This window comes from Emydura macquarii, unplaced genomic scaffold, assembly GCF_026122565.2.
Source record: "Emydura macquarii macquarii isolate MOO-44397 ecotype Brisbane River unplaced genomic scaffold, CSIRO-AGI_Emac_v2 contig_3345, whole genome shotgun sequence".
Classification (NCBI taxonomy): Eukaryota; Metazoa; Chordata; order Testudines; family Chelidae; genus Emydura; species Emydura macquarii.
Genome location: NW_027133482.1, coordinates 6,594,877 through 6,622,269, shown reverse-complemented (window position 1 = coordinate 6,622,269; position 27,393 = coordinate 6,594,877). Strand labels below are relative to the sequence as shown.

The 27,393-nt window shown below is 54.4% G+C and overlaps 1 protein-coding gene across 1 annotated transcript in view; it reads left to right on the top strand.

Moving 5' to 3' along the window:
* Window positions 1-27,393, top strand: part of ADISSP (adipose secreted signaling protein) — a 127,931-nt gene that overhangs the window by 21,190 nt on the left and 79,348 nt on the right. Inside the window, exon 3 of the mRNA XM_067533594.1 lies at window positions 16,400-16,512. Within this exon, the coding sequence (XP_067389695.1) occupies window positions 16,494-16,512 (19 nt within the window). The 5' untranslated portion in view covers window positions 16,400-16,493. The remainder of the gene's footprint in view (window positions 1-16,399; window positions 16,513-27,393) is intronic.

Here is a 27,393-nt window from a genome sequence, read left to right as displayed (position 1 = left end):
GATCAAAGCACAAATTTATGGCTAGGTTATCATTTGCCAGCAGAGTAAGATGTTGTAGGCAGTCCATAAGAATGGTATAAAATGAAGTGTACTAACCAGTTGATCCAGATTGTTCAAACATGTCCACACCTTCATAGAATCATAGCAGATCAGGGTTGGAAGGGACCTCAGGAGGTATCTAGTCCAACCCCCTGCTCAAAGCAGGACCAAACCCAACATAATCATCCCAGCCAGGGCTTTGTCAAGCCGCAGCTTAAAAACCTCTAAAGATGGAGATTCCACCACCTCCCTAGGTAACCCATTCCAGTGCTTCACCACCTCCTAGGGAAAAGTATTTCCTGACATCCAACCTAGACCTCCCCCCTGCAACTTGAGACCGTTGCTCCTTGTTCTGTCATCTGCCACCACCGAGAACAGCCAAGCTCCATCCTCCCTGGAACCTCTTTCAGGTAGTTAAAGGCTGCTATCAAATCCCCCCTCATTCTTCTCTTCTGCAGACTAAACAAGCCCAGTTCCCTCAGCCTCTCCTCATAAGTTGTGTGGCCAGCTTCAAAGTCACTGACTTCTGAGGTGCATTTTTCATAATATTGTTTCATTCTGACAACCGGCCCTTGCATCTCTTTGTTGTGCTGTTTACACTTGGCACCTCTTCCTTTTTTTACCCAGAGGTACAGGAATGTCTTTAAAATATGCCCAAATGGGGTCTCTTTTACAGCCTGCAGCCATGGCAGGTGTTTTTACTCTCCTTCCCAGCGGTTGAGATCAACACTAGCAGCTGCGTTCTGAAGAATGTCGCCCCTCTTTGCTCAGCGTCCTCCTGTGACACCTGCCTTGCATGTTCTGCTCCTCCCTTATTACAGAACTCCCCTGCCCCACCCCTAGGAAAACAGAAGAACTAACAACAATCCAGGACTTCTGCTCGTGTAACCCACACACCTTTTGCACTGCAGTGTGGTGTTTGTTGAGCGAAAGGGGGAGAGCCCATTGGGGAATCCCTGGGTTTCCCTGCGTTTGTAGCGCTGTCTGTGTACACATGCAAGGAGATAGACCAGGGGCGTTGACTTGGAGGGCCCAGAACCGTTCAGAAGCCAGGGCTGGGAGTAACTGGGCAGATCAGTGTTTTTTCCATGAGCTGGAGCGAGTAGGTTTCTCTAGTGGGCGAAGTCATAAATATTCGTAATTTGAGAACTGAGCTAGTCGGAGCTCAGGTAGGGAGACGCTATACAACGGGAGCAGGAGACCAACCCAGCTGAGCTCAGTGGACAATCATGGTGGTGTCTCCTGGAATCAGAGGCGTGGTCCCAACTCCTGCGATGACGTTGCCAGTCTCTTGCACCCAATAGCACAGTCCCTGGGGCTCCTGCAGGATCAAGCCCTTAATACAGTGCGTGACCTGGTGTACCCTATTTATAAAGCTCAACCTCACAAGTTAGACATTTGTCTCCAGCTTGTTACTTCATACAGCCATGCAGACTTTCCCTCAAAGGTTTTGATAGAGGCTCATAGATTCAGCATATTTATTTCTTATTTAAATGTTTTAAGAGATTATAATACGTTTAGGCCTCAACATATTGTGTATTTAAATTTAGATTTCATCTTAAAGTGGCTTATTTTTAAAAAGAGAAGCTCATTATTTAAAATCATCTTTTTTTTTTTATCCCTCGTGACTTTATCACGAAGCTGGCTTCATATCTCTGAAAGCCGGTGGGGTTTAAGCGTGGGAAGCGTCCATCCATTGTTTTATCTGTAGGAGGCCAGCCCTGCTGACCTGTCACTAGTCCCACATGCTCACTTCCCCTTCCCCTGTGCAAAGACAGAGAGAGGTTTTGTGGGTCTTGCCCAAGTAGCAGCAATGTCTTCGTTCCCATCCTGCCGATAGGAGTTTGAGTTTAGAAGAACTGATTCTTTGGGGGTGGATCTGCTTTTTCTCATTTGCACAGAAATGAAAATACTTCAAATAATAGAGCGCGTGTGTGTGCGTCTGTTTAAGAAACTGATGTGTCTGTACCAAAGTTTTTCAACCTGTGGTACGCGTACCCCTGGCAAGACACAGGCAGGGGATACTCGGGGGAAAAATAGAGTGAAGGGGAGGCAGGCAGCAGCTCCCCGCTTCCCGCCAAGTCCCAGTTCCCAAGGGGGAGCCTGGTGGCAGCCTCCTGCATCTCGTGAGCTGGTCTCACAGCTGGGTGGCAGCCACCCACGCCCTGGCTCCGAGCAGAGGGACAGCCTCCAGCACCCCCGCTTGAAGATGGGCAGCAGCCACCTGTCCACATCCCTGGGTCCCAGCCAGTGTGGAAGCCTCCTCTGCCCCAGCTTGGATTGTGTGGCAGTTACCCACCTCCCGGGATGGCAGCCAGGGGCAGCCGCCTGCAGCTTGCCCAGGTGAGAGCCCTCCTCCCTGGCTCAAACCCCAGTGCCCAGAAAACTTGTCAGTTTCACTGCTCTATGACAGCCCCAGATTTACCAGTTACCCTCTTCTCCTGTCTCTCTCTCACCCCTTCCTCCTCTCAAATCTATGGCAAAACATTTGGCCTAGCACTTTATATTCCCTAACATTGGCATGCCACTCAAAGCCTCCTCGCTTTGGCCAACATCACCTCTAGTCCAGGTACATACTTGAGTTGTGCACCCCTGGTGTAAAGGTGGTGACCCTGCCCACACTAGATCTGACATCTGTCCTATCACGGCCTTGTACACTCAGCCCTTCTTCCAACATATGGCTCGCATTAGTCAGTAAATATAAAATCCCCTGGAAAATTGAGTGTTGGGGTATTTATTACAATTTTCAGAAGTTAGGGGGTACTTGTTACTTAAAAGGCTGAGAAACACTGGTCTAGAGGCTGCTGGACAGAATGGGCAGAAAAGGACACTCTGCTTAAACTTGTGACAACGGGGTATGGGACAATTATGGGTCTAGCTACCCTTCTGTCTCTTTCCTCGTCTCTGAGTTCAACTCATCAGCTGGTCAGCCTCCTGCCCTTACCTGACTTGGGGGGGGAATTTTGCTGACTGGGGACCGATGAGCTAGGCAGCAGTTCTGTAGAAAAGGAGCTGGGGGTTACAGTGGATAAGAAGCTGGATATGAGTCAGCAGTGTGCCCTGGTTGCCAAGAAGGCTAATGGCACATTGGGCTGCATTAGTAGGAGCATTGCCAGCAGATGGAGGGAAGTGATTATTCCCCTCTATTCAGCACTGGTGAGGCCGTGTTTGGCGTATTGTGTCCAGTTTTGGGCCTCCCACTACAAAAGGGATGTGGACAAGTCCAGCAGAGGGCAATGAAAATGATGAGGGGGCTGGAGCACAGGACTTATGGGGAGAGGCTGAGGGAACTAGGTTTGTTTAGTCTGCAGAAGAGAAGAATGAGGGGGGATTTGATAGCAGCCTTTAACTACCTGAAAGGGGGTTCCAGGGAGGATGGAGCTAGGCTGTTCTCAGTGGTGGCAGATGACAGAACAAGGAGCAACGGTCTCAAGTTGCAGTGGCGGAGGTCTAGGTTGGATGTTAGGAAAAAGTTTTTCCCTAGGAGGTGGTGAAGCACTGGAATGGGTTATCTAGGGAGGTGGTGGAATCTCTATCCTTAGAGGTTTTTAAGGCCTGGCTTGACAAAGCCCTGCCTGGGCTGTTTTAGCTGAGGTTAGTCCTGCTTTGAGCAGGGGGTTGGACTAGACACCTCCTGAGGTCCCTTCCAACTCTAATATTCTATGATTCTGCTCTTAGATGGGGACCCAGGCACACTGCCCTGTCTCTACTAACTTATCTCCTTCATGTTCGACTGGGTTTCAGGCACTTGCATTACCTCCCTTTGAGCCCCTGTGATGCCATCCACAGCCCCTGAAAAACAGGTATTTTCATTCAGCCGTTGGAACAAAACGTTAGGGAAAAGGATTTTAAGATACCAGCCAGCCAACGCGCATTTGTTCTCATCTAATCTTACACTTCGCTCGGAGCTGAGCGAGACAGGCTTTCATCTTCGGTTAGAGGACCAGAACAGATGACGCTCACGAGGTCCTGGCATGCCCATGGCTGTGTGAGTGTCTGGTTCTCCAGTCCACCCTGCTCATGCACTTCCCCTAGGTGGGCAGAGTCTGCGACACAGTCTGAGCCCGGGAGTGAATAGCCCGTCCACTGGATGGTACTGAAACACCGCACTGGTGACAGTCAGATGCAGCATTAGAGACCCCCCCCCACTTGTCATCCCCCCACAGCTCTGTAACAGCTGGCCACTTCTGCTAAACGTGAGTGGGGTACAGTGACAGCTAGGTTTCAGTGTCAACATCCCACCGAGATGAAGGGACTAGTTCACCCCATGCTATCATTACCCCTCTGTCAAGTGGTAGCATGTGTCTGAGCCTTGCAGATTGGTTTCCCTCTGGAGTAGACAGCCGTGGCCAGGCCTTCATCTTTTTCCTTGCTGCAGCTTGTTCTATGGCGGCTGGATAGACCCTGTCCATGCACAGAGCTGGTTGCAACAGGTAACCCCTGCCCAACTCCCAGGAAGTGATTCTGTCTCAATCAACTGAGTTTTTTATTAGATTAAGGCAGAGAACAAACCCTCCTCCTGCTTGCAACAGCTCCCCCTGAACAGAGCATGCATTAGAGAAGCTAGCAGCAATGCAGGGTTTCCTCCGAGATTGAACGTGGCTTGCAAACTGAAAAAGAGCCTGTGTAAGCCTGTGTGTAACGGCGCTATCTGCTGACTGTGGCCGTGAGGCTGTCGGTGGTGACAGGCAGCTCAGCTGCTGGTCCCCGTCAGAAGGTGTTCTGGAGGGAGGAAGGGCAGGTCTTCGGTTTAGTGCACTGGACTGGGGCTCAGGAGGGCTGGGTTCCCATTCCTGTCTCTGCCGCAGACGAGGGCCAGCTACTTTCCCCTCTGTAAGTAGGGTTATTAGCCCTGCCGGGGCCCAGAAAAGGGGTGTGCAGATGAGCCATTCATATCTGAGCCACACAGACATGCTGGGTGGGGGCAGCACTGGCCCTCACTCCATGAGGGACTGAAGCTCGTGGCCAGTCCCACTGAAGACCACGGGACTCCTCGTGCTTAGCTAGGCGCGTGTGCCTTGCAGATGCGGACCCATATCAAGTCGCCAGATTTCCTGTCCCTCCCTCTCGGAGTTCCTCTGTCTTCTGGCTTGTTTCAGAATCTGGTTCAACGCTGTGCTCCATGAAAGTCTCTGCTCACCCTCCACTGACCGCCTCGCCGTCCTCCCCTCTCGGTGCAAGAGCCTTCTGATCTGCAGAGCCTGCTACCGGAGACACCCCCGGCGTCTCCAGCAATTCTCTGTCTCTTTTCAATCTCCAGTGACCTCCTCTTCTTCCCTTTGCGACTCGATTTCTCTGTCTCCTGTGACCGCTGTGTAATTGCAGCCCCTACGTAATCATATTTTAGATTTACTTCTGTTTGCTGATTGAAGTGGAGGATTAAAAAGCTAAGTGCTTTATGATTTGTGTGTAGAGGGTGCTACGCAGCAGCGTTTAGGTACTGGAGTGAGGGGGGCGATAGGGAAAAGCTAAGCTGTACACACATAAGGCAGCTATTAAATCCCTGAGGTATTAGGTCCAGCCCATCCCTCTGCCACTGCAGAATTGTTCCCTGTTGTACACCCACAGTTGTTTGTCCAGTCGAAGTTTACATGACCCCGGGTGGTGGAGATTCCATCACTTCCCTTTACAAAGTTCTCCATCTTGCTGCCCTGATGGCCGTCTTTTAAATTCACTCCATCACCCCTCCTTATCCCCTCCCGCCCCCTGTCATCCAGCATTATGAGCGCACCTGCATGCGCTAGCGAGGTGGGGAGGGAATGATTGGCAGCAGAAAATGGCTCTTCAGCTACGCTTTCCATAAAAGGCAGCATCTCTCTTTCGCTAACCTTGTTGGGGGAAGGGGAGCTTCTTTTTTTATGAGCCTTTCAAAGCGGGTGGGGGAAGAGGTGCTCAGTTTGGTTTTCTGAAGACCTCTGCGGTGTAAATTAACTCTCTCGGTGGCCTGACTGAGAAGCAACATTGATGCTGGCTCGCTCTCCCGTTGTTGGCCTCCGGAGCATAGCCGCTTTATTTCCGTCGGCTTTGATTGCCGGACATTTTGGCGTAACTGGAAGGAAACAAGGGAGGCTGGAAAAGCCCTGTGAACCTGCCGGGGATCGCTGGGGCCGCTGGCACGGACTCGCTCTCTTCTGGATGGGTTTTGTTCCGGGTTCCCTCCTCCAACCTATTGAGGGTTGGGCCTACAGGCCTAGGCTGGGGTCAGGCCTGCATTGTGCTAGACACGGGACGTGTAGCTAAGACGATTCCTGCCCCAAGGAGCTGCTTAGAATCCAAAGAGACAAAGACGCACCGAGCAAGGAGGTGGTTTGCCCCAGGCCTCGCAGAGACTAGAACCCCTCACCCCAGTGAGTGAGTCGGCCTAGAACCCAGGTGTCCGGACCCCTGCTCCAGCACGCGAACCAGTACACCACCGCTGCCCCACTGGACTGTTTTTTAATGGGAGCGCTGAGATGATTGTGATGAGCAGCCACGGCGCTGAACTGTCATACCGGCCTCCTGGCTTCTGTGTCCGCCTTGGTCACTCGCGACTCGCCGATGTTCCTGGTTCAGGTGCCGTGTTGGAAGACAGGATACGGGACAAGATGGACCATTGGCCTGACCCAGCATGGCCGTTCTTTTGTTTCTTACTAACATCAGTGCTCTGTCTTTTCAGGTCGCCTTTCAGAGCTGCCGTTATCTGCCGCATAATTGGGTTTGACTGAGAAACTGGCCTCCCGAGGGATGTTAAAACAGAGCCCATTAGCTTGAAGGATTAATGAGAATCTGCTGCGGTTTGGGGGTGGGGCGGGAAGAGGCTGGGAGCTGAGGACGGGCGTGGCACAGCACGTTTGCTTTAGCAGCATGTTGACGAGGGTTTCCTTTGTGGGAAGGGGGGGGATAAACAGAGTCCGAGTTTGGTAGCTGGGCCTACAAACTGACCCTGGTTGTGAGCTCGGCTGAAAGAAGTATTTGAAAGCTCGTAAGATGTCTCACCCACCTCTGGTAAATGTCGGCGGGAGGCAGTGCGAATGAGTCGAAACAACAGGGCCTACTTGGTCAGGATTGGTCCTGCTTTGAGCATGGGTGGGACTAGGTACCTCCTGGGGTCCCTTCCAGCCCTCATCCGCTCTGATTCTGTGATACGATTCGAGGACTATTTACCAAGCATTTACTTCAACGAACTGAAAATGTGGAACCAGCAATCAATGAACCAGAATTGCTGGGTGGGGTATTAGGCCTACTTGGTTGACCAAATAAAGAGGGGGTGTGTGGGCTATTCCACCCATCGCTCCCTTTTTGGGTCCTTAAAGAAAGGGTCTTGGGGAGAGGGGGATAGAACAGATGGAGGCTACTGGAGCGGGCCGCACTATCCTCGCTGCCCCCCTCACCTGTTCCTGGGAGCCTGGGCTTTCGCCCTCCGGGTGTGGAGGGACGGCCTGGCCAGAGAGGGACCCAGATGACATCGCCATCTCTGCCGGCTCCAGATAAATCCCAGGCTTGAAGAGCAGAAGCAGCCGTAATAGCTCTTGCTCATCTCAGCTAACTTCCCTTTTCCCCAACAGGCCGGTTCTCGCCATCTTCGGGACCAGCTCAGAGACTGTCAGACAAGGGGCTTTTTCCTTCTAAAACTCTCCGGCTAAAGGGAACGGGAACAAGGGACGGTGTTACAATGCAAGCCTCGCTTAACACTTCCCATTGCAAAGGCGTTCACTGTTTTCCCTCCTTTTCTGTATCTTGAATCATCGGTTAACAGGGTTTTTAATGGTGTGTTAGCCATGTTGCCAGGCAAGCTGAGGTCTCTGTGTACCATACCCCGGACCTTGTTTAACACAGTTTAAAGCTGGACAGTGACTGTCTATAGTAAACTTCCCTTTGTAGAGTGTGACTGATAGAGGGATCCGCAGTAATACGTATTCTCTAGCGGGAAGGTTGGACGCTTTTTTTTTCTCTTCAGCTTGTCTTATAATTCAAGAAGGAGGGAGGAGGACAGTCAGTGGTGGGGGAAGGGAGCAAACTATACAACCAATCAAAGGAAATACTTGACAGATGATGGAGAACGGTTCAGCGGCGCTCATCCCCACAAAGTATCCTGGAGGCTGACAGCTCAATGGGCTTCAGAAGAGGACAGGACCTTTAGAGTGATGACAAAGTCCAGAGTTAAAAAGAGCCAGGAACAAAAACCCCATAAAAATCCATCTGCATCAGGCCTAAACCAGCCTCTGGCCACTGGGACTTAAGCAACAACAACCCCTGTGGGTAGGTTATTCCATAACTGTCCGGTGGGGAGTTACCTTGGGCTGGTGCAGCCCAGCAACTCCCGCGTTCTGTATTGACGAGCGCGCTGCAGAGCTGATCAAGATAAGTGGAAACACTGTAGGACTCTCCTGGGTTCTCAGTGCCAATCGCTAGCACTGCCGCTGTGTTGTTGTCAGCAACGGTCAGATGCACTTGACCGCATCGGCCTTAAGTAGACTAGGAAAGGGAGACCAAGACTGACGGTTCTGTGCTTCAAAAGGTGAAGGAAGAGTAGAGACGGAGACGAGGGGCCTCCACAAAATAACAGGGAGGAGGGTGGTGGGCAGTATCAGTCTGTCTGCCTTTACACACAGTCTTCTCTGGCTCTGAGTCGTCTTCGGGGTTCAGCAAAGATGTCCCGCAATGCATTACTCCAGGGTTGGTAGCTCACCAGGCTTGTGTAAAGCCCTAGCTCCTGGAGTCATGTGATGACTTGAGAATCTGTTTTCGTTTAAAATTAAAAAAAAAAAAAATGTCTTGCTCTCCTGGTTGCGGAGAAAAGCTTTAAAAGGTGACCCTGACAGGCCAAAAGCAGAGGAAAAGAACCCTGCATGTATTTTAAATGTCATGATTTCTGAAGCCTGACTCATGGTTTCTGAATAACTGGTGGGTTGGTGACGCAGCTGTTCTGAGATGTCACAAGCACAGCAGCAGGCGCAGCGAATCAGATGCATGGGCCTTCTCCGGTCTCTGACAACGGCCAGGTGCGGTGGAGGAAGCTGAAAATACCAAGTGTCTTGAAGTCTTCTGGTTTCTTTGGCCCAGCCTGACTCGTTTTGGTGCATTTCTAGCAGACCCCAGAGGAGGCTAATAAGAATTTTGGGGAATGCTAATTAACACTTATTTCTGTGCTGATCCTTGGTCCCAGCCCTAAACCTGGTTAGTGGGAATGGGGCATTCAATGTGGAAATCTGTTTCATTTAAAACTCAGCAAAGCTTTGTTGCCCACCTCCAATAATTGAGCTCTGTTTCCTTACAGGTCTGAGTTTCTTTAGCAGACAGTCTGTGTTTTGCTGGATCTATGGTGCTTTTGGGGGGATTAGTTTTGCTGGAACTGGCTTTCCCTTGCACTATGCAGATAACAGCCAGGTATGTGCTCTGTCTGTCTTTTAAAATCAGATCTAGGTCAGGCTGCATTGCACCTTGGGAATTAATTCACCTTTCCAGAGATTTGAAGCTGGATGACTTTTAGAAGGTTGGAACTGAAATCCAAAGAACTTGGAAGCTCTGACATTTTTTGCGGTTTAAAAACTGTCCCACTTAAAATCCGATTTCAGCAAACTTCCACTACAAAGTGTGCTTGACTTTGAAAAGTGAGTCAGTAAAACTGAGTCTTGGTATCTTGAGTCTCAGTTTCCATATAAGAAGTGCTCAGTTTACAACTAAAACATTTTTTTTCTAACTGTCAGCCCTGCTAACTCGGGCTGGGATCAGAGAATCAAGCTGGGTTTCTTCCTTCTAGAGCACCATCAGCAGTAACAAAGGTTCTGCAGAGCAACCCTTCAGCAGGCTTGCAAAGACGTAATGGATCTTGTGCGTTGTCTCTGTGACAGAAATTAGCAAACAACTGTGTAGCTGTATGGGAAGGAATAGAATCTAGTTCCTTCTCCCGCGGCTGTGCTAGCTTTGGAGGGCTAGCAGGCGTAAAGAACGTTGAGGTAATCAGGTGATTTGTGACTATATCCAGGACTAGAAAAGGTACCTTTGACAAAGGTTGCTTAGTGTAAGAAACTGGCTGAGTCCCTCTGTTATGTTCCTTTCTGTCTCCTCCCTAAAGTAAAGAATTCCAGTCTTTTCAATCACTCTCCGTGTGGAAGTATTTCTGAGTTTCATTGTTTTGTGGCTCGCCTCTAACCCCTTTGTTTCTGCTCTAGTCTCTTTGAGATAGGACAACCGGAATGGAATGCGCTATTCCAGTTCTGGACTAGCCGTTTGATTTATACTGTGCTACTGTATAATTTTCAGGACTTTCTCTCCTAATTGCTAAAGGAGATCCAAGGTTCTCTTTAAAAATAGGCACTAGATTAGCAGCGTGCCAGTCTTCAGAAACATTTGCTGTTTGAGTCGCAGTTTCCATATAAGAAGCTGTAAGTTTGCAAGTTTTTTGTTTTCTTTCCTAATGGCCTGCCTTCCCAACTCCCCCGGGTCAAGCTGGGTATTTTCCTTCTCCTGCATCCTCACCAGTTATGGAGGTTTTCTGACCAGCTCTCCAGTGGGATTGCATAGAAGTAACTTTTGCTGTTTCTTTTTTGAAAAAGGGATTGGAATGTCATATGTACTATTTATAGCAACAGCCACACTGCGGAGGAAAACCAATCAGTGAATTACAGTTTATGCAAAAAGTGGTGTTTATATAATGAAGTATTTGGCATGGATATTTACTGCTGCACTATTAATTTTAGTATTTAAAGGCAGAAGGGACCATTGGATCATCTAGTCTGGCCTCCTGAATAACACAGGCTAATTCAATTTCACCAGTCACCCCTGTATTGATTTTAACTTCCAGTGTGGATCTAGATACACTGAGAGATGGAGACTCCACCGTTTCCCTTTAGAGTTTGTTCCAATCGTTATTCACCCTCATTAATAATACATGTGCCTCATTTGAATTCGTGCCAACCGCTGGTTCTTGTTTGGCCTTTCTTTGCTAGGTTGCAGTGCTCCTTAATGCCTGGTATTTTCTCCCCCACACTGTAACCAAGTCCCCTCTTGATCTGCTCTTTGATTAGCTAAACAGAGTGAGCTCTTTAAGGCCTTGTCTACACTACAACAAGTTGACCTGTGTGAAGTCGACTTACAGCCACCACATTAATTATGGCAGTGGCTGACGTCCGCGTTCCCCTCCTTGGGCCGGTGGAGCGTGCTCTCACCAGAAGTGTTTCCACCGACCTAAAAGGGACAGTGTGGGGAGCTGAGAGCCTGGTCTCTCCACTCCGCTGGCAGCTCCCTGCCGGGAGTCTGGCTGCCCCACGGGGTCTTGTTCCACGACTCCCTGTTCCTTGACCAGAGCTGAGGGAAGCTGCCTGGGATTTCTCCCCTTCCCATTCCCTGCCAGGAGCCGGGGGAAAGCTGCCTGGGGCATCTGCCTTCCCCTTTCCCCATTGCAAGCCTGGGGAAAACCTCCTAGGGTTTCTTGCCCCCTCGGGCACCCTTCCTGCAGCCTTGTCAATTTCATGGCTCAGCTGTGAAATTGACAAGGCTGCCCCTGGCACTTGCAGAGAAGCCACAGGGGCTTCTCCTCTCCCAGCTGGGAACCGGGGTCCAACTGCTTGGATCTTCTCGCCCCACTCCCAGCCAGGAACCAGGGCCCAGCCGCTTTGGCTTCTCCCCTCCCTGTTCCCAGCCGGGAACCAGGCTCTAGCCGCTCAGCTCTCCAGGGTAGCCGGGGACAGCTGGGCTCTAGTTGGCCAGCTTTCTTGTCAAATCACTGAGCCGTGAAATTAACGAGAATGGCAGCCAGCAGCGGATGTCAGGAAGGCAGGGTCTACACTGACACTGCGCCGCCCTAACTGTGCCGACACAAGCCCTGCACCTCTCGGAGGTGGTTGTATGATGTCGGCATGGCAGGGCGGTTGCATGGGCGGGAGGAGCGTTTCGGTGTGCACTCCTCCGTGGTTTTGTCCACAGAACTCAGCTTTTGTTGGCAAAACCCTGTCGTGCAGACCAGCCCGAAGCCTCTCACTGGCAGACATTTTCTCCAGCCCTGGAATCGTTTTGGTGGCTCTTTTCTGCCACCGCTCCAATTTTTCAATACCCTTTTCACACGTGGACCCCGGCGCTGAGGGCAGTGTTACAGCGTTGGTCTCCCCAGTACCGGGTTCAGAGGTAAAATACCCCAGGATTCCGGTAGTGTCTTTTGTCACAATCTCCCTGGGAGCGCCGGTGCAGTTCAGTCATGTCCTCCATGATCCTTAAATCTTTAAACCCTTCAGTCACGCGGCTGTCGCAAATGGTAATAGCTTTTTGCATGCCGTAGTGCCTCAGGCGCTGCTGAGATCAGATTCCCTGCCCCCCTAGAGTTTACGGTCGGATTAGACAAGGCAGAGAGGGGCACAGAGAGGGAAAGGGATTTGCCCAGGGTCATATGGCAGGTCAGTGCCAGAGCCGGGAATAGAGCCCAGGTTTTCTGAGGCCTTGTCTCTACGAGCACTTATGCCCACAAAACTTTTGTTGCTTAGGGGTGTGGAAAATGCACCCCCGCAGGGCAACATAAGTTTTGCCATCATAAGCGCTTGCCTGGACAGCTCTACGTCAGCGGGGGAGAGTTCGGTGGTTTTATGATGTCAGCGGGAGAGCTCTCTTCCACCGGCGTAACGTGGCAGGTGTACCGAGGGAGCTGTGCCGCGGTACGTTTTATGTGCAGACTAGTCTTTAGTCCAGTGCGGTTCCAGTGGGAGAGTGGATGAAGAGCAAACTCTTCCGCGCTGACCAGTTCTCAGCGAAAGACGTCTTTCAGCCTTCAAACGAGGGTACAGTTGAGGAGCCTCTCTTTCCGGTCTCAGGTGCAGGTGTGTAGCGCGTCCTTGGTAGCGCCGGGTAAGGATCCGTGGGACTAGAGCCCGGCTGTGCAGCCCCTGGGACAGTTGGCGTTCCCACATCGCCGCCGGGAGGCCATGGAGAATCTCCTCCAAGGAGCCCTGTGGCGCGTAGGTGCCGCAGGAAGTACCGCCTAATGGGTCCAGCGTGACAGCACGCTGCAGCCCTCTGATGGGCCCACGCTCTCTATTTATCCTGACGGGTGCCCCTTCTGGCCTGCTGTGACTGTAGACCTCACCCCGCTTTCTGGTCTCTGGTCTCCGACCCCAGCCTGACCCTGACTCTTGCCTAATGACACCAGCCTGGCTCTATGATCTCTGGTTCCTGACCCTGGCCTGTCGAGCCCGGCTCAAGAGCTGGTGTCCTGTAGACGTCGGGGCACGTTAGCAATGCCGGTGGCTGCGTCAGCAGAGAACGTGATAGACAGCTGAGCGCCATGGGCGGCCTGTGGGCAGCTGAGCCCAGGGGGTCTCTCTTCCCCCCCACCCCCAGTGGTCTCACGTAAGTACCGAAGGAGACGTGGGGAAAGTCTGGATCCCTGCAGGACCCCGCAGATGGGGGCCGTGGGAGAGGAAGAGCGGGTACCCATCACCACTCGGAGTTCTGTTGCAGAAGAACAATTGGAGCCACTGCAGCGCTGAGCCGTCTGCTCCTGCTACGTCACCTGGGCGGGTTAGCGGTACTTCGGGATCCCCGCTGCCAAAGGCTGCCGCACGGTCCAGCGTGGCGATCCTACCTGCGTCCCTGGCCACGAGGAGGTCGTCTCAGTGCCACGAGAGTCTCTGTGCTGGGCCCTGAGTGTGCGACATCCAGGAGCTGGCTGACATCACGCGCTGTTGAGGTTGGTGCTGCAACTTTCTCAGTGACTTTCCCCAGCCCTCGGAGGCTGGAGCCGGGATGGTGCATGGAGGGATCTTCAGGGCTGACTGGGGGCTTCTTGAGGATTGGGCAGCCTATTGCATTTTACTCTGAGGGAGTAATTGACCATTGCCACTAGTAGACCTTTCCCATCCCTTTGCTGCCTGTTCCCAGCCACGGGGTGGGGTGGGGTGGGGGGCATGGATCCATTCCACAGGTTGTGGCTCTAACATTCTTCAGACTCTTTGTCAAGCGTGATGGGGCCAAGCTCCGTCGGGGATGGTGGGGTGGGTAATGCACTCTGCCTGGGGTGGAACTGTCTTTCCCGATTCGCTCTACACCCGTTCTGTTGATCTTATCAGCGACGTGTGCTGACAACCCTTTGCAAGGGTCAGTGCTTGGGTCAGGTGTTCTGGGCACTCGGCCGGCTGGCTGCGCAGAAGACCTGCGGGTTGGGACTCTGCCGTGGGGGTTGTGGTGGAGTACGCGGCTCATCTGCTGTCGCTCGTCTGTCAGCCATGGTGACCTTGGTCAAAGGGGTGGTGGTGGCTGGGGGGAGTGGACAGCTTGGGGCCGTGGTGTTGGAGGTCAATCGGGCGATTGTACTGTTACTCCAAGTCATGGGCACCTGGGCCGGGTATCTGGGTGGCTTGTTCTCTTTAGCAGAGTTGCAAGTCATAGGGAGGTTCAGTGGTCTTCGGGGAGGTGGGTCATCTGCCCCTCTACTCCATCTGGACGTGGTGTTGGTCAGACCAGGAGATTGGTATGTTGTTGGCATCTCCAGTATCCAGTCCTAGGCTGAAGATGGAATGTGTAAGTCCAGAGGCTGCCTGGGAGCATCCCATGGTTTCCATGTAGGCCAGGTCCCACTGCATCATCGAGATTATCTATGTGAAGGTTGAGGACAAGGAGTCTGGTGGGATTCAGACAGTGCCGGGAGGCAGCTCCGTAAGCTCCTCCAGGAAAGTTGACCAGCTTCTCATCTGGAGTCTCGGACACGGCTCAGAGTCCTAGGTTCCTCTGTCCTTTGTCTCGCAGAACGTACGGATGCACTCCAGTGGCTTTGTTTCTGTGACGGCGCCTCTTCTGCATTTGAGATTGGAGGGGAACAGGACAGCTGCTTCCCTTCCTCTCTTTGTGTCTGGGCGTTCTGGCTTCTGTCTTGGCTTGTAATAGAGAGTGATGCTGTGGGGATAAGGGTAGGGCCAGAGGTGGCGTTGAACCAGGTCTCGGTGATGCAGGCAGGGCCAGGTGCTTCATCGAAAATGAGACGCTGCAGCAGCAACAAGAAAAGAGTGGGGGACACGGGCGGTGTGACGAGAATTGAGGCAAAGCCCTATTTTTATCTCTGGCGTGTCCACAGACCGCGTACAGTGGAAGTGTGTTCTGGGATCTGGTACAAGCTGTTCTGTGGTGAGACTCTGGAGAAATGTTATTAACACCCCTCTACCCCCCACCCCAAAAAGTGTTAATGAAACTCTAGCTGGTTCGGGCTGGACTAGGGGAATACACTAAGGATATTTTTTTGGGGTGTGTGTGGGGGGGGGGGGGGGGGAAGCAAGTGTTAGGTAAAGGCTCTGTTTTCATTTCTGAGGTTTCACACCATTTCTGGGGGATACGGCTGGGTCACAATTCTTGAGTCACACCTGCTGTTTGAAATCTGTCCCTGCCTGTGGATAATCGCTCAACGCTGCTTCGTTTAGAATGCAAAAATATTCACATGGCATCTTTTTAGCCGTACAACTCGGCGCTTTGAAAGTCCAGGTGTTCAGCATTGTCCCCGTTGTACTGGGGAAACCGAGGCACAGAAGCGGTTTGCCATGGGTCACACGGCAAGCCAGTGCCTGGGAATGGGTCTTCTGTCTCCCAGCTGCCTGCTCCACTAAACTCCGCTGCTGTAAAAGTGAATTGGTTTCCTTCTGAAATGCTCCTACCCTTATAGGGCACCGCCAGATGATTGTTTGTATTGCGGTACCACCTGGGGGGGCCCAGCTAAGATCAGGGCCCCGCTGTGCAGGGTGCCGTAAGGAGGCAGAGTAAGAGGCAGCCCCTGCCCCAAAATCGAAATAGGTGAGGCAAGGGGTGGGAGACGGGAAGTGTGCGGTGGGGATCTGCAGCACAGAGGTGAAGTGACTCCCTCGGGTTCCCCCGGGGAGTCCGTGGCAGAGCTGGGGTCTAAGCCCTGATGTGCTGAGCATCCGAACCAGCCCAGCTTCTGTCACCGAAGCGGCTGAAGAGCACAGCTCGGGTGCTGGAGCCGGTTCCAGGGTATTTACTTGGGTGCGGCTTTGTTTCCAAAAAGCAAGAGGATCTTTTAATTCACATTAGCCGCAGTGGAGCGTCTCTCACCATCCGTTTCCCTGCTGAGCATCGCTCGCTGCTCTGTCTCGCCTTGGTAGTACTGCAGATTCACTGAGACGCTGCATGGCTACAGAGGCAGGCCTGTGCTTTTACAGTGGATGCTCTGCTCCTGCTTCTGCTGTATCTGTCCCCGTGTCTAACCGCAGCGTGAGCTTGGTTTTCTCAGTCTTGCCCCCGTCAGACACTAGGACCCAGAAGAAGCCTTTTCGGGCGCTGATCGGATGCAGTGTTTTAATACAAGAACCTTCCTGCAGCCAGCCATCGGGTGTCTCTTCCCTCCGCTAACCTGTCAAGTGAGCGTCTAATTCTGTCCCCTTCCCTTCCCCAGCTCGTCTTCTGAAGAGGCGTTGCCGTGTGGACGGAGGATGGCCTTCTGCCCATTTGTCTGAAGTTTAACACTGGGACGACAGCCTGCGGGATAGATGGCGACAGCTAAAAAGGGTGAGTGACGAGGGGATGGGGTCTGCGTGGTCCACCGTATGCAGGGATCTAGTGCCTGAGCGCTTGCAAGTTTAATTATTTTCCTAAGCTCCTTGCAGACACCCGGCTATCTAGAGACAGGAGGGCAAGTGCAATTCAGAATTGCTTAGCCCTAGGAATCAAATCTTTCCTTTTGATTTTGAAAGTTGAACTTCCCTTCCACGTTAGATGTTAGAACTTGGACATGTATTTTGGGGAGGCGGGGGCTAGCGCTTCCTCCAACCCTCGCAATTCCCTGCCCAGTCTTGTCTGGAACCGTTTCTTCAAGCCGCTGTCACGCGACGAGTCGTGGTGAATGGAACGCCGTAACTTTGTTTGCGCGCGCACCTGGGCACCTGTAAATTCGCCCGGGAGCCTCTGGCAAGCGAAGCCAGGGGAGGGTGGGGAATCCACGGACATTTGGTGTCTTCGCTGCAACTTGAGCGACTGCCGGTGCGTTCAGCCTGCAGCTGGGATGGGTTTTGCAGCGGCCCTTGGCTATTCTCTGCCAGATGCAATTCACGGAGGTGCCAGGCTTCTGGCGATGCCTCCTTCAATCGGGGAGCGGGACTGGGTCAGTAGGTGAGGGGGGTGTGATGGGGGAGAGACTGGCTGCCTTTTCTCATTGCCCGTTGTGTTCAGCGACCTGCCGGTGCATTTTCAGTCCATGAACCCAGCTGTCTGTGGTAAACGGCTTTCCTTTGCCCTCATCAGTGCCTGTCTGCTCCTTGTGCTTCACCCTCTGTTTGCTTTTGTGTGTGCCGGAGAGATGGTCTGGACAGGAAGCTCTGGAGGCATGATGGCTCAGGACTCACAAAGCCGCCCAAAACAAAGACAGAAGAGGCTCCTTTGTGTGTCTGCTTGTTTGTTTGTTTGTTTGTTTGTTTGTTTTAAAGTGCCCAGCCCGGCATTTCTCTCCTCTCCCCACCCTTTTGGTCTGGGAATTCGTGTGGCTGCTATCGGACACCTCCGTTGGCTGCTCGGGGCTGCTCATTGCCCACGCAGGGATTTTCGCAAGGCGCACGGGAGCTCTTCCGTCCCGCGCTGAGAATCTGGCTGTGCCGCTGGCCCTGGTTTTGCTCTCTGTGAGCTGCTGAACGGTGGCCAAGTGGGCCCTCCTGGGGCCAGTGCTGTGGGCTCTCCCTCCTGGCAGGGGCTGATCCCTCCATGCCTCGGTGGTGGGATGACTGGGACGCTGTCCCCGTTGTTCGCGCCAATGGCACTTGAGGCTTTCGGGCGGGGTGGGTGGAGGGTTGGAGGAGACCCCGTTAGTCTGCTCTGGCTGTTGAGTGTTCAGAGATCCCCAGGGGATTCCTAGGCTGAAGGACAAACCTGCATCTTCAGCCGCTGGTAACTCTGTACGTGCCAGCGCGGCTGCCCTGCCCTGCTGGTAGAGGGAGTTTAAATGGGTGGGTGGGGGGGGACGCTCCCACCTTTGCCCCATGACAGCCCCTTGGCGCTCTGCTGAGCTGGCCAAGGGGGGTCAGAGCTGAATCCCACTGGGCCGCTCACCTGGATGCTGAGTCGGAAGGGGGGGCCTCTGGCCCAGTGTGGAAGCGCTGAGCCTGCGTTGTTGGGTCCTGACTCGCCATGGCTGGACGGGTCTCGTCCCCAACCCACGCACCTGCAGGGAGCTCGGGGGGTTTCCTGGCTCCTGGAGATGGTGGGGCTTTTTTATTCTGCTGCTTGCTGCCCCCCTCCCACACTCGCTCTCACAACACCCCGTCCCGGCCACCCCCTTCCCAGGGGAGAGGAACCGTCTGCGGTCCCCTTGCGCCGCATTTCGGCCCTGATCAGCCTGGGACTTGCTCAGCCAGGCCATGGGGAGCCTCTGCTCTGAACCTGGGGCCTGGGCGTGGCTCCGCAGAGCCGGTCACTGGGCCGGGCCATCTGGCGATGACTAGCGGTGACCCTGCAGGGGACGGGGTACGTGAAGATCACTCATGGTGTTGGCCAAACTTCTACCCTTCCAAGGCAGAACCTTGTGGAGCCTAGAGGAAGACGCGCCCCCCCCCCCCCCCCACTCGCCCACAGGCATGTGTGAGAGATGCACGGTTCGATGCCCTTCTCTCTAATCCCAGCCAGCCTCTTTCTTGCTGACTCATGCTGGGCTCATTCCCGCAGGGCGAGGAATCTCTCCAGTCCCTTTGCAGGCAGGTCAGACGTGCCCCGGCACTCACATCTGGCTGGGCAGCTGCTGCAGCTACGCTCACTGGTTTTATTTGAGGTTCCTCGAAGCTCAGCGTGGCCTGATGGCTTTTGGAGGAGCTGGAGCCTGGCAGCAAAGTGCCCAGAGGACACTGCTGTGGTTGGGGTCCGTTGTACGAGGCGCTGCACACTCACGTGGTACGAGACTGTGTGCTCCCCGGGGCAGGGACTAGCTGAATGGGCAAGGCAGCCGAGGGGCGTGTCAGCAGCCTCCTCTTGCAGACGCAGAACTGGGACACAGAGATGAAGCGACCCTGCTTCAGGTCATGCAGGGCGTCTGGCAGAACCAGGAACGGGACTGGATCACCAGAGTCCCAGCCCAGAGCCTTATCCAAGAGGGGACCCTTCCTTGCGGTCTGACTGCTGGGTTTGTCGTCGCGTAGCACGGCCAGCGTGCCCGGTGCTTTCTGGAAAACAGGAGCAATGGCCCAGCCCAGAAGAGCGTGTCGCCCAATATAAATATCTTCTCTGGTTTTCATTTCTCTTTTTGTCCTGAAAGATCCCAACGCACTTTACCTTCTGGGATCACTTCCCACCGCTGAAATGCAGCCCCCTCTGGTGCGGAGCGCAGCAGCTGGGTGACAGCATGCAGTTAGCCTGCAGGCCAGAGAGGATTATCAGTAGCTGAAGTGAATCCAGTGAATCTAGTTGCTCTGATGGAAAATACCTCACGCCAGTGAAAGTGCCGGGGGTTTTAAAGAGCCACAAGTGGTCGGGGCCTCTGGTCTGCATTTCCTCTGGAAGACTGTCCCGCCCAGCATTCCCCAGCAGCGTGCTGTCTCCGAGTGCCTCGTAACACATGCCCATTTGCTGCTGCACCTGGGTTTTCCTAGGCAGTCTCCCATCCACTCACAGCTGGACCTGACCCTGCTTCGCCCTGATGAGTTGTGTGGGATAAACCCACACAAAAGAAAGGCGACGGGGGGCTGGGCGAGGCCCCAGTTAGCTCCATCCCAGGCCGTCCTGGCTTGAATCAGTCGAGGTGCTGTGTCGTAGATGCGTCAGTTCCTCCGTAGCCGACGCGTCTCGTTGGGAAGGTGGGCATCCGTGGGCCGTCTCCGGGGCACGGCCGTGTCTGGGGAGGTCAGCTGCAGCCAGGTGTCTAAAAGCAGCCCCTGGATCTCCGTGGTCCTGGCATGGCTTTGCATTTCAGGTAAGGGCTGCAGCAGACTGCCAGCTCTCTGACCCTCTGGGGCTGGGGGCTGGAGTGAAGGAGTAGAGCGAGGCTAAGAAGGGGTGGCCTATGGAGAGGGCACCAGACTGGGACCTGGTAGACTCAGCTTCAAGTCCTTGCTGCACCACAGACTCCCTGTGGGCCTGCCCCGGAGTGTTGCTGTGCCTCAGTTTCCCATCTGTCCAATGGAAATAACAGCTCTGCCTCACGGGGGGCTGTGAGGATAAATCCCCGAAGGGCTGCGGGGCTCAGATCCGACAACGCCGGGTGCCGTGTGAGTGGGCGAGTGTCTCGAACCTGCTGCACTCCCACCTTCGCTTCCCTTCTCGCCAGCTGCGAGCGGAACGGGGCGTCTGGCAGAGCCTCTGCCCCGTCCTTTGGCTTCAGCACCTGTGTTTGGCACTCGCGAAGCAGCCAGGGAGCAGAGATAACGGGGTGCCTGTCCTGCTGGGCTGGGCTGGGGCGTCCCTTTCTAGGTCGGGGCAGGGTGAGGGACTGGAGCCGTGGAGGGAGCAGCACCTGATGCAGGGCGCAGACTCGCGCATCTTGAAGCATTTGTTTTTAATGCAAAGAGAAGCAGGTTTTTTTTTTTTTTTTGCCAAACGATTTGGATGAACAATGCTGGGTTAATGATTCTCTCACGTTTTGTGGCTGAACAAGCCTGTGGAGCACAAAGCGTCGTCTTTAAGAATGCAGCAAGCTGCTCCGGCGTCTCCGCCAGCTGGGGCCTTTGGCGTGTCTGCTGAATGGGCTCTCGCCTGGGTGCTGGGGCGGGGGAACGGGCCTGCCCCTTGACCCTAGGTGGAGGCCTGGACCTGGTGGAAGTGGGGGGTTCTCTCTGCCTTGAGGGGTTCTGGGAGCCCCGGGCTGTGTCCCCCCAGGTGGCTGGGCTGGTGGAGGGAATGGGCTCTGCTGTGTATAACCGTGGCACCCCCCCAAATCCTGTCTGAAGCTTGGATACTAGAGCTTGGCTCATGGAGAGAGGTTTTAACCAGAGTCTCTTCCCCATCCATCCTCATCGTCCTTATGCACGTCCCCACGTGCCTTGGATCTCTTTCCTCCGGTGCTTTTCATGCCCTGCCACTCACGTTAGGAGAGGAGCTGGCCCTGCAGCACTGGCCCCGCGCTCCCTGGAGGGGGGTGGTCCTGGAGGTGGCAGGGCTCCGGGAGAGGAAGGGCTGGCGGGCAGAGTAGCCGTGGCTTCTCCTGGCTTTGGCAGCAGCGGGCGTTGGAGGAACGCACTGGCCGCTGCTAATCAGCAGCGTGTTTCAGCACTTGAAAGCGGTCGCGAAATACGTGGGTTGCAAACACGCCAGCGTCGAGGTGGGGTCGGGGGTAGCTCTCAGCCAAATAATCTCCCCAGCAGAACCCACTCCTCCCCCTCAAATCTGGGGGTGAAGGGTTTGGAAATGCCTGACCTGCCCGGAACGTAGCTTACAAAGGAGGAGAGAGCCCTGCCGCTCTAGGTCCCTTTCACGGGGCCTCCCTCCCGCTCAGCCGTGCGTCTTGGCAGCCAGGATGTGAACAGGCAGAAAGAATTACCAGCAGAACTCCCTAGGAGCCCGCTCAGTCACACGGCCCTTTGCAACTTCAGCCAAAGCATCTGGCCTCCGTGCCAGACACAGATGCTGGGCTGGAAGGGACCCCTGCTCTGCGCTGATCTGGGGAGGCCTGTATTCTGATGTCCTATTAAATGTGTGCATCTCATCATTTGTTCCCAACGCTTGCGAGTGTGTGGGAACCCAGCTGTTTTGGCTCAATCCGTGTGCTGTCCTTCCATAAGGTTTATCTTGTCTGCAGACAGTCCGGAAAGCCAGGTGCCCTGTGGCTCCAGGTGCAGATCGAATCCTTCTGGGACTGTGTCCTGCTAACATTCTCGATCTGCCCCCTGCCTATAAAGGGGAAAACCCCCCGGCTGTCCAGATGGCAGGAGGAAGAGGACTGAGTGGGTGGCGCAAAGCACCTTGGTCTGAAGAGCAGAGCAGCTGCCGTGGTGAAAGAACGGGGCTGGATAACGTTACATGTGTGTACGCCTCCACCTCTGACATCCAAAGTAGCATCACACCGGGTCTGGCTGTGAGTGAAACCCCACTGATCAGGGGTTGGCACCAAGGCAGGGGTGGCTGGCGGTGGGAATGTCCTGCAGGGAGAATGCTAGGGCCTGGGACTGACTAGCCTGAAGTTAGAAGCCCTGTGGTAGCCACGGCTGGGAAGCAGTTTATGCAGGGGTTTGGCTTTACAGACTCCAGGCAAGGGGATAACTCTCAGAGAGTGTGTCCGTGTGTGGGCAGCCTTTGCCTAGCGCCGCCTCTTGGTGCCAGGCCACCAGCCGTCCCGACATCAGCCGTGCCTACAAACTGGGAGGCTGTTTCTGAAAATCGGGTCTGCAAAACCAGAAGCAGCTGTGGGATTGGGATTTGCCCAGGGCCCAGTCCTGCACGCAGACTTTCCACTGAAGCCTGAAGCCTGGGAATCCGCTGGTTCTGCCAGTGGAGGTGCCCGGATCAAGTGTGGTGGCGGCTGGTCTGAGAGCTTCAGGAAGGGTGGACGGCGGGTAAGGCTGCAGAGGGGCACGGATACCAGGGCAGGCAGAGAGTTGAAGGCAGCCCCACGTGCTAACACATGGAAGGATGGCAAGTTCTCTCGTGCGTTGATGAGGCAGCTGGAGCAGCATTAGGAGTGAGAGCTTGTCTGTCTGGGGCGTATCCACCTCTTCTCTGCCCAGAAACCGGTTCAATGAGCCCGGCATCAAACCAAAGGAAGGACACGCTGAGATCCTCACCGATCAGAGAATTGCACCCGGGAGCATCCACTGCGTGTTAAGATCTAGCTCCAGCAACACCAAGGCCTCCTGTAGCCCCGCACCGGGTGTCCCTCCGGGTCCTCAGACTCCATGCTAATTTGCCAGCCCCCTTGTCAGTCCAATTGCCTAGAACACTAAATTCCCAACAAACTGTTTTTGCCATAAACCCTCCAGATTACCCCTCCCCCCCCCCAGCAAGCCGTAGTTTGTCCGTCAGCTTCTCGTGGTGCGTGAGGGCTAAATCTGAGAGGTGCACCTACGATGTCGCACCCTCTCTTTGGTACTCCTTGGCTCACGCTACGCCCGCCAAGGCCACTGTTACGAGTCACCGCTCCAGGCACCGTCCGTTCAGCTGCGGCTTTGTAGCGCAGTCGCAGAGGGCGAGCTCTCTGGGCCAGGCCGTCTGTCGCGTGCGTTTGTAGAAGGAGGTGTTGAGGGAGGTGGCTGCTCCCGTGTTCCCAGAACGCTGGACGTCCCGGTGCTTCCGGGAATGGTGTGGGGCCACCCCTGCCAGCGTGGCCTTGGCCGCGTGCAGCGTGAGAGGACGTGCCACCGGGCGGACAACGTTTTTACGGGCACGTCTCTTTGCCCCCCTCCCTGTCCCTGAGCCACGTCTCCCTCTGCCTCCAGCCAACAGCGCCCCCCCTCTTCCCACTGCATGCCTGGCCGCTCACTACGGAGGTGCCGTATGCCCCTTGCTCATTGGCCACGCCCACCGTTGGGTATTGCCCCAAAAGACCCTATTGGACATGCTCCCACGTTCCGCGTAGCCCTGCCCCCATTGGCCAGGGCTCCCGCAAAGCACCGCCCCCTGGGTGTTTCCATTGGTCTCCATCTACCGGTCTGAAAGATCCTGTTGGCCTCCGGTGTTCCCGTTGGCCAGCTTCTGTGCTCTTACCCGTCCATCAAGGCTATTGCCTGCTGCGATTGGGTGACCTGGAGGGGGCGTGGCCGAGGGGCTGGAAGCGACCTTGCACGCTCTTCAAAATGGCATCCCTGTGACTGATGCTGGACAAAGCCACGTCCGGGTTTTGTCCCTGTCCTGGATGGGGTCAAACCCGAGAAAAGCAGGACTGTCCAGTTGGCCTGCCAAGGTCCTGATCTCTGACTTGGGGCCTCCTAGGGGCTGCTGCAGTAGAAATAACACTGGGGCGCAGATCCTCAGATATTTAGGCACCATTTCCCCATGGGAGTTAGGCACCTAAATATCTTTGAGAATCTGGGGCTTGGTCTCTTGCCTGTTCCTAACTTGTTACTCCTCTTAACACACCCCCTCTAAACTGTGGGTTGATGAGTGTTCTGGGCAGAGTGAATGAGGGCCGTCACTCAGCAGAAACCAGGCACTAACGAATGCTGTATTTTTATTGGGCTCTTTAAACTCCTCAGCTGCTGCCAGGTAGGGGAGCAGAAGATCTGACCCACAGAGTTTCAAACAGCTTTGATTTTGCAGGCTCTTGGCGGCTGTTGTTGCGTTTGAGACCCTGGGAAGGTCAGGGAGTTTTCACTGCTGCCTCTTACAAGCACGAAAGCCGAAGCATTTGCAGCTCAGCGTTTATCATGCCCTGTCATCTTGTGGGTTGTTTTAGAGACGGCGCCCGGCGATGTGTCTGTTTAGCAATGCCGTGCGTCGAAGCAACTGTCACCTGTAACAGGCTTTGCAGACGCCAGACGTGTTTGCACTCTGCATTGACGGCGTCTGGGGCCCTGTGTTCAGGTCAGATCGGCTGCTGAATTTGCTCTCCTGGGCAGAAGGTGAAAGCAGCTGCCTCTTTGAATGCCCTTGTGGTGTGGAAAGACACAGGTGGGCACATAGAGAAGGGAGGGGGACAGAATCATCACAGTGTCGGGCTTGAAAAGACCTTGAGAGGTCATCTAGGTCCTCTAAGCCAGTGGGTCACAAACTTTTGGGGTCACGCCCCCCCCTAACCTGGTCCGTGCCCCCCCAGGAGCCGCAGTCAGGAACCTGGGGTGGGAAAGGGGCCAAAGCTGAGGTCTGAGCTGGGACTGGAGCTGCAGGAACAGGGCCCAGGCCGCGGCCGGGAGTCGGGGCTAGCCAAAAGTGGGGTGTGGAGCTGCAGCTGGGGGGTGGGGCTGGAACTGTGATGGGGGCAGAGCGGGGAAGGGTGGCACTTCCTCCCTGCCCCGATGGGGGCTAGCGCAGGCCCTGTCGCGCCTCCCCGAAGGTTCCTCCGCCCCCCGCAGTTTGGGGACCTCTGATCTAACCCATCAGAAAGAAGCACCCAAGGCGATGCGCACACAACTCGTTCTGCTTTGCAGGTGGCCAGGAAGCCATTTGCTAATAGCGCCGACAGGAAATACTGCCTGGCCTGGCAGGTTTTTGTGGGTGGGAAGCCATTAATACAGAGGAGCAGGTCGTTGGGCAGGGGTTTGTGTTAGAAATGGAAGCTCAGCCCTGGGAACAGCAGGGGAAAGGAAGGCAGGAAGTGTGGGCTCGGGTTTCCACATGAATTCACTTCTGCTTTCCTGTTTTGTAAGAGTCACGATCCAGCTATCTTTAGAGGAGCTCTGTTCTGCGAAGTCCTTGCCCCGTCCCCATCACCGACAGCTCCGTGTGGTTCATTCTCCCCCTCTCTCCTCCTCCCCTCGCCCCGGGGGGAATTGTGTGTGCAGTGGAGTGTTGTGGTTTACTAGGGTGTTGCTTTGCTGTTCACATCTCCACCCCGCTCTGTGCGGAGGGAAGAGAAGGCAGGTTGGAAGAGTGCATCTGGCACTGGGCGGTGGTGAGGCATGTGATGGTTTTCATTCCTGGGGGAGTTTGTTTCACAGTCTTCGACCAGCCCCTGAGAAAATTCTGTCTCCTCCCCAGATGAGCTGTAACCTTATTGTGGAAAGTTCCCTGGGGCTCGAGGGGCGAAAATATCAACCCCGGTCTTCACCCCCGAGCTTTAGGCTATTTTAGATGCCCTGGGTGCTGGCCATGGAGTGCTTGGAGATCAGGACCGAGACCTTGGCTTGACTTCTGTGGGAAGCCAGTGTTGGGAGTGGAGGACAGGTGTGCCCAAGGAAGCCGTGCTGCTACAGCGTTCCGGCCGAGCTGGAGTTTCCAAAGTCCCACAGGCCTCCTGCCCAGCTGCACCTGTGAGGTTTTCTCGGGGTGCCCCAGCCTGTCACTCTGCTACCCCTCTGCCTTAGCCAGAAAGGAATTTGCGGGTGCTAAACTGCGTGACCACTGCCTGCCACTCCAGTCTGCTTTGGACTCTGCCAGTCCTGGCTGTGCCTTGCGGGTTAACCCTCGACATTCTTCAGTTCCCAAATTCCCCAGAAAAGTCTCCTTGCAACATCCAGCCCCTGTCCCTGGATGCCCAAGGAAATGCCAAGTCCACTGTTTCCAAAGAGCCAGGCTGCACAGCGGCTCAGCTCCAGGCGCCCGCCTCACTGGAACAGATCAGCACCGAGATGAACTGAGAATAAAAGAGGAATGAGTTCGTTAACAAAGAGCAGAGATTGGAATGATACTAAGCAGAGATAATAGAAACACAAAATGGCTACAAATGAAACAAAAGCATAACACGCTCTCTGGTGACTCAAACGTAGGTTGTAATCCTTGTCGAAGGCAGTTTACTCACCTAGAGCCAATTCTCAGCGTCACCAACCCACGTAGCTGCGAATCCACCATTCATGGATGCCAAGAGCGCTGACTTCTTCGTTCCTGCTGGGGTGGATAACCGACACCTCGTCTTGCTTCTCCTGATATTCCACAAAGTTGATTGTCTTTGTCCCGACTCCAGGGCCCTCTCATGCTGATTTCACATCCTCATGATAATTTGCTCCTCCCATTTACCTCTGATGCAAATGAACTGTCCATGGCTTCTGACATCACCATGCTCAATTTATATGAGAGGCAGGGAGAGAATTATCCTCTCTTGTCTGGAAGAAAACCCAATTATCCCTTTGTCCGGTTACAGAGTTTAAAGCATAATATCAGGAAGTATCCGTAATTCCTTCTGTGGTGTTAATACATACACTTCACAGTGATATCAAAGACCAGTGTGTCGCCAGCTTTCATTTGCTATCTCCCAGGACAGTCTCAAAGATGAGCGTCATGACAGCAGTGTGTTAGGTGTAACGAGTTTGTCAGGTTTGATGGGAGTAGCTGTTACGTGGTGGTGCCTCCTTTGCCTGTGGGCACTGAGGGGCTTTTAGGCTCACCGTAACACATTGCTGGAATCCATCTGGGAGGTGACAAAGGCATGAATAACCAAGGCCAGGTCTTTGTCCGCCAGGATGGGATGGAGTTTCCTAGCAACCAGAGAGATGTTAAAAAGCATGAATGCTGCCGGGGGAGAGCTCAGCATCAACAAGGAATCCAAGCGTGCTCCTGGACTATGGACTGAAGAGACCTATTGTGGGGGTGAGCCTGCAACCAAAGGAGACTGCACCGTGGCAGCAGACTCCCCCAAAGTACTTTCCTCTGCCCATGGCTTCACCTCTGCTCGCGCTCCACTTCAGCCAGCTCCTCCTCACCCCTGAGCCGAGCTCTGCAGGCACGGGCCATGCTGGCGGCTGTGGTGTGTCCGTGTGGGGCGAAGGAGAGGTGGAGCTGTGCGTCCTCTGCGTGTTGCTGGCACTTGAGGCCACGGCGTCTGACCCGCTTCGCCTCCTGGCTGCATGCGGGTGTTGAGTAGGACCGGAGAGAGAATTCATCCTCCTGGGACTC